Source organism: Grammomys surdaster, unplaced genomic scaffold (genome assembly GCF_004785775.1).
Source record: "Grammomys surdaster isolate TR1022 unplaced genomic scaffold, NIH_TR_1.0 167, whole genome shotgun sequence".
Classification (NCBI taxonomy): domain Eukaryota; kingdom Metazoa; phylum Chordata; class Mammalia; order Rodentia; family Muridae; genus Grammomys; species Grammomys surdaster.
This window is the reverse complement of record NW_021604615.1, coordinates 7,310,640-7,317,433: the sequence shown is the minus strand read 5'-3', so window position 1 is coordinate 7,317,433 and position 6,794 is coordinate 7,310,640. Positions and strand designations below refer to the sequence as shown.

General features: G+C 49.4%; 1 protein-coding gene across 1 annotated transcript in view; it reads left to right on the top strand.

Annotated features, from left to right (window-relative positions):
- The window catches only part of Tubgcp3 (tubulin gamma complex associated protein 3), a 57,490-nt gene that overhangs the window by 42,126 nt on the left and 8,570 nt on the right, over positions 1–6,794 (top strand). Inside the window, exons 18-19 of the mRNA XM_028766303.1 lie at positions 4,835–4,923; positions 5,005–5,136. Coding sequence (XP_028622136.1) covers positions 4,835–4,923; positions 5,005–5,136 — 221 coding nt within the window. The remainder of the gene's footprint in view (positions 1–4,834; positions 4,924–5,004; positions 5,137–6,794) is intronic.

The window sequence follows — 6,794 nt, the reverse complement described above, 5'->3', positions numbered from 1 at the left end:
CCCGCAGGTGCTGAGGAGTGACTGAGCCTTCACACTGAGGTGCAGCACAGACCAGCCCTTGTGGCAGCTGCTTTCTTTGTGGTGATGTATTTGATAATGATACATCTTACAAAGGTGGTGTCATCTAAGGAGATGTCAAAACAGCTCTGTGCCTGCCTCGAGTCTGACACTGTCACTGCCCTGGGTTGCCAGGATTAAATTTGCAAAGTAGTCCTCAGACAAGTCTGAGCCCAACAGTGAGTTGTTGTCTTTGTGAGTGACATTTGCCTGTAGTTCACACACACTGAATGCTGTTAGGAGGAGTGTGAGGGCAGTTGGATGCTGACCCACAAGACATACAGAAAGATGCTGCTTCTTAAAGCATCTTTTAAAAACAAAGCTTTGGAAAATAAACAGGATAGGACTTGATTGAGTCACCTTAAACAGAGCAGCACCGAGGGGTGTGCGGGTTGTGGAGGAGATTCTGACGCTCTCATGATGCTACCTTAAGGTATGTCTTTAAAAAGAAATCTTGGGTTTAGAGGGTAAGATGTCTCCTGCTGCAGCTGTCCTGCTGGGCCTGCCTGGGCCACAGAGCTGCTGTTGGGCTCACACTGAAGGTCTTTAGAGGCCTTTAGAGGGCAGTAGACAACCAGGAATGAGTCTATCTAGAGTCTAGGTAAGCAGAAGGGAAGGAGGATCATTATTTGTATTTTATTATGAGTATTTGCCTGCATATGTATATGTGCACCCTGTGAGTGCCTGATATCTTCAGAGCTAGAGGAGGGTGTCGGCTCTCCTGAAATTGGTATTACTGACAGCTGTGAGCTGTTACGTGGGTGCTGAATCTCAGTCCTCTGCAAGGACAGGAAGTGCTCTTAACCATGGAGCCGTGTCTCCAGCCCCCGAATAGGCATTCCTAACTTTGTGTGTAAAGCTGTGTGTAAACCCAGCAGGGCACAGTTGTGTGTTCATTGCACCTCAGAGTGGTGTTGACCGAGACCATACTGATAATTGTGTCGGTTCTTCTGGGCCAGTCGTGAAACATTCTGTAAGCACGCATTTTGTATGCGTTTTCAGGTGCTGGGTAGAGAGTTAAGGGGTAAGAGGTACAAGTTGTATTTTCAGGGATAAAAGACTTTGAATCAAGTTTGTGCTCCTCAGAGCCTCACAGAGCTGCCGGGAGGACAGACCTCAGCCATGCCCGGGGCCACGAAGGTAACAGATCCCAGCCATGCCCGGGGGCTACAAGGATAACAGGACCCCCCCCCCCCCGGGGGCCATGAGGGTAACAGACCCCAGCCATGGGGGTGGGGGGCGAGTTCTCAACTCTGTTGTCCCACGGCCAGTAACCTCACTGTCACCATAGAAGAATATCTCCTTCGTAGGATGAGGTGACAGGTTTTCCTAGGAAGAAAACTGTGTCGATCATGTGGTGAAAACAGAAGGAAGAACATGTGTATTAACTGTGTGGGGCCCTGACCACGCGGGTCTGCGGGCTCTGACCACGCGGGTCTGTGGCAGGGTTTGAGTACTGGGGTGAATGTCAGTGCACATAGGCTCTCCTGCTGGATTGCCCAGCCTTTAGTCTGCTGCAGAGTGTACTCAGTGTGTACAAATGTGAGGTGACGTACGCCAGTACACAGGGTGTTTTAGGGGACACTGCTGTGCTCAGGATCCCCTGGACAGTTACCATCAGGGCAGGAGAGGCAGGGTCCTTTCCTTCCAGCTCTTGGTGAAAACTCAGAGGAGATCTGCAGAGTATTTTCCTCTGGGGTCACGACCATCTATAACTTAAGTGTTATTGACAGAGGGTGGTGAAGTGGAAACCTCTGGTTTCTTTGGAAAGTCAGTATGTCAAATGATGTTCTGCTAAAGCAGACGTGAAAGACTCTGTTGCGGAAGCAGACACAGGTGGAAGGCTGCTTTACTACAGATACATGAGAGGACACATGAGATTTAGGAGGAGTATGAATATGCCCTCACGGACGGGGATGGGGACGCCTTGAGCATTGGTTTGCTTTGCTCTGCCTTGCTCTGCTTCTCTAGCTTACACGCACGTATCAGTTCACCTTACACTGTGTTGCTGAGCTCTGCTTGTGATGCCATAGAGAGAAACTGGCCGAAGAGCTTCTTGTGAGGTTCCCGCGGCTTCTTGCTGCTTCCTCAGTGGTCTTGGGTGGGTTGGTGAGCCTTTGGTTTCTTCTGGATTGAACTGCCCGTGCTGCTTCGTGGGTGGTGATTGCTGCTGAATGGACTGGACTGCACTACTGGTTGTGTTGGTGTTTGCTAGAGGACTGGCCTGCTGATAGCCTGACAGTGAAGAGTGCAGCTGCTCCCAAGAGCTATGTCTAAACAGGTCCACTTCCCCTGTATCCTGATAACCTTTCTTTTCCACTACCTCTAGTTGGTGGTGGGCAAGAGGACAGGTTGAACCTTCGTTAAAGTAGGCTGTAAAAATATATGCCTACGGAGTGGCTATATCCTCTGTGTGGGAAACAGAAGTCAATTGTATGCCTAGAGAATTGGGTTAGAAGGCCTAGTTTGAGTGAAGAGAACCACACTGTGTTCTAGGCCTTCAAGAGAACTTGGAAGCATGCCCTCCTTGTCAGATGCATGGTCATCGTTATGTGACATCTCTCTAGGGAGATGGGAACAGGTGTCTGCTCACTCTAGACAGGGAACCAAGACAGACCAAAGGAACAGTTACCTTGAGTCCAACTTAGCAAACCATTGAGTTTATTGGGGTTGGTACTGGTGAGGGGCTACTTGAAGGAGCACATGTGTCCTTCAAATGTAGATGCATCCCTAAAAACCCATCCTGGCTTGGGTACCGCTAACCCAAGCTTGGTCCTGGAACTCCGCACCCTGTAGACATGCAGGTCGATAAGCCTCCTCCTGCCAGTTGTTTCCAGCTTCTGTAAAGAAGATGGGCCTTCCAGCTTCTCTGGACTTCGGAAGCTTATTTACTCACAGTCTCATGTCCCTCTCTGGCTGGTGGGACTGTTTCTATTCAAAGAAAGTGGCTAAGGTCAGCTGTATTTATTGATAGAATTTCAAGTTGTGGGAGACACCTGTGGAGTATGCTGCTCTTCTGAGGGTCCTGTGCTGGACGGGCATACTCCTTGTTGAAGGCTACTAATAGCCACGGGGAGATGGCACCCATGATGTGGACACATAGCTCTCGTCATCTGTCTGGGATCCTGACGGCAGCCGTCAGGAATCTGGTGTTTTGTAAGGAAGGTAGACACGTTTCTAGCAAATGAGCTGTGACTTCTGACCAGGGAAGCACGTGGACCCTGGGGCCTGTCCATGGCGAGTCACTGGACTGCCTGCCTGTGCACAAAACCTCTTTGTACACATCTGTTGCCTGACACTTCTGGGTAGTCTATTCACCCCAGAAGGAGAAGGCAACAGCAGAATCCCACTGAAGTCTAGGTTGGTAAAGCACTGAACTTAACTGGGGTCATGCACAGGGTAAGGGCACCTTCCAAGTGGATAAACAAGGAAGGGTTCCCCTTTCCTCCGGCGACTAGTAATCGCTTGTATTCCTGGGGGAAGGGCTGTTGTAGACCTCTCTTCCCCGGGAGCTGTTTGTGCGCTTGACTTTGCAAGTCAGGATAATGACAGCTGCTCTGATTTGAAGATGGCACTGGCCACACCATGGCCAGAGGGCAGTTTTGTAGTGTCCTGCACCCTCCTCGGGACGCCCAGGAGCGGTGCCTGCCTTGTGTGTCTGCCTCTCACTTTCCAAAGGCATGCTTCCCTGACCCCGCGTCAGATTTGCTAGGGTCCAACTTGCTACTGCCTGCTCACGTGACTGTGCACTCGTGTGCAGTCTGTTTGCACACACTGGCTTAGGTGTATGCTCTGGGCTACATTTCATTCACTGAAGAATTTAAGTTTTTTGTTTGTTTTTGTTTTGTTTTTAACTTAGGACCATGTTTCCGTCTTTTCTCTCTTGAGCAAATGTGCTCACTGCACCACAACCACAGTGCCCCTTGCTCTCCAGCCCTAGAGCTGTGTCTTCTTCCCTCGGGAGCCCCAGTCCCTCAGAGCCCCTCACCTGTCACCTAGTATTCACTTGTTAAGATTGCTATAATTTATCAGGACCCAGCACTACAGGTTGAGTCACTTAAATCATCAGGTGTTAATTCTGCTAAACATTCTTCAGGCCAGAAATTCAAATGACACTGAAGCCAGTACTGTTCCGCTCCCTGTGGAACCGAGGGAGGCCTTTCCTGCTCCTTCTGGCTGCCAATGCTGGCAGCATTCTGCACATGCATGTCAGCTTCCTGGGATCCCTGCCTTTTCTTCTTACTGAATTAGGGCCTACCCCAAGACCCTCTGGTCTCCGGATGAGTAGGGAGAGATAACCATCCCTTGCGGTATAGATGGACTGGTTGCAGCTAAGATGTAAAATAAGGCTTCTATTTATGCATGATGCTCATTTCTAGAAAATAAACTTTTATACTTAGCTGTGTGATGTGTGTGTACGTATGTATGTGTGAGCCACTGAACAAGCCCAGAAGAGGACAGCTGGTGTTCTCTATCAGTCTGCACCTTACTGCCCAGGCTGTCAGTGGGCTAGCTCTGAGATCTTCTGTGGTGCTCTAATACTGGAGTTACAGGCTCAACCATGCTCAGGCCTTTACACAGGTACTGGGGATATGAAGTCAAGTTCATACTCTTTCAAAGCATGTACTCTTAGTTCAGTCCTTTTGCTAAAGCACAAGAGTGGGCGGAGAGCTTCTGGATAAGGCTTACTTATGGCTCCATTACCTGGCAGCTTGCGGGCACAGGGGTCTGTACGAGCACCAACACCCCCTCCCTGATGGCACTCTGTCTTTTACAGAGTTCTCTGGGGTACTTCACCAGTGCCACATCCTGGCCTCGGAGATGGTGCACTTCATTCACCAGATGCAGTACTACATCACCTTTGAGGTGAGTTGGCTTCCTGCTCTGCACTGTGGTGCAGCGGTGAGGTGAGCAGCCCCTTCCTCGAGTCTCAACTTGTCCTTCCAGGTTCTCGAGTGCTCCTGGGATGAGCTGTGGAACAGAGTGCAGCAGGCCCAGGACTTGGACCACATTATTGCAGCGCACGAGGCATTCCTGGACACCATCACCTCCCGCTGTCTCCTGGACAGCAACTCCAGGGTAAGGCTTGCTCCTCCAAGCCAGGACTGAAGGTGTCAATTGTCAGGCACTGCCGCATCAGTGATTGAGAAAGGTTCATTAAACTCAGCGTTTGAGAGTCACATCCTAACAGAATGGAGTAAAGTTGGTGAAATGAGTGTGCTCTGATGTCTGACATGGCTGTGACAACCGGGAGAGCAGCAGTGCTCTGTCGATGGAAACTGTCTTGTGGAACGCCACCTGTGGAGCTGTGGCAGAATGGGCTCTAGAAGGGCATCTAACCAGAACAAGTGGCAGCCTGTGTGAAAGTCCCAGAGGATGGAGACATCTAGAACTCGGGCATCTTCCTCTCTCCTCATGCTGGGATCAGTCCCAGGGCCTGGTGTGTCCTGGACAGGTGTTCTCTCACTGACTACACCCCCATTTCTGTATTTGTTTTCTTAGTCTAGGGATCATGCTGTTGTAGTTAATGGCACGTGGCTGCATGAGTTTAAACACGGTGTGCACAGCGCTGTGAGGATCCCATAGCCCGGGGCTTTCGGCTTGGTTTTCTTTCTTGTAGAGAGCCTCTCTTCTAGAAAGGTGCATGTTTTGAGTAGCAAGGCCTCTGGAGCTCTGATTTTCTTTAAACGTCTGGGTTGAGAAAGAGCACATTCTGAATGTCAGGCAGGTAACTGGGCATCAGGTTGACTCCTTGAGAGCACTTCTTACAGTGTGCATGGCCTGAGACACATTCCAGGTTTGTGTCCAGATTCTGCCTGTATCTCACCCAGGCTTTTGTTTCGTTTTCTGTTTGTCTGCATTTGCCTGTGCTGGGGAGAAGTATTTGGATAGAGTTTTTAATACAGATGGATAGATAGATCTCAGCATCTAGTGATCAAAGGTACCTCTACATGAAATTTGCTTTCTAGATGCTGAAGTAGTGGCACAGAGTCCTAACATCCTTTGAACAGAATTAGTAACTCATGAAGTGGGCACCTGAAGTCATCTGGGGACCTGCTGATCATTCTTACTAAGTCCAGTCTCTGTGAGGTGGGCAGTACAGTGGGTTTCAGATCCGTTACCTGACACCCATGTTTGTTATGAAGACATTTATGATGATATCAGTATGCTGGTGAGTGATAATGCTACCCACAGGTCCTGGCCATTCTCTGTGATGCGTCAAGGACATGAAGCACCGATACGTGGGTCAAAGTCAATGGTCAGGTAGATGGCAGCCTCTTACTGTGAATCCAGAGTTCTCTTGTTTTCAGAGGCACAATGTAAATTTGTGAGAATTAAGTTATATGATGTACCATGGTAACCGACTTGTAAATGCAGCTGCTTCTCTTTTCAAGCTGTAGAAGTCATGTTTTATGTTGATTTGCATAGGAAACAGGAGTGAACGTCACCAGGTGTATTGCTTTTCAGAAAATGTTGGACTTGCTAAGGACTGCACCCACTCTGGCACTCTGTACTCTCTGGCTCTGTTAACTTCAGGGCTGAGCTCAGAAAGATTGGGAAATGGCCGTGTGGGACAAGTCGAGTCATTCTAATTCTTGAGTTTATAGAATAGCTGTGGGTATGAGCAAAGTCCACAGACTCTTGTGCCTGTAGGGTGGTAGTTCTGACTCTTGTGCCTGTAGGGTGGTTGTTCTGACTCTTGTGCCTGTAGGGTGGTAGTTCTGACTCTTGTGCCT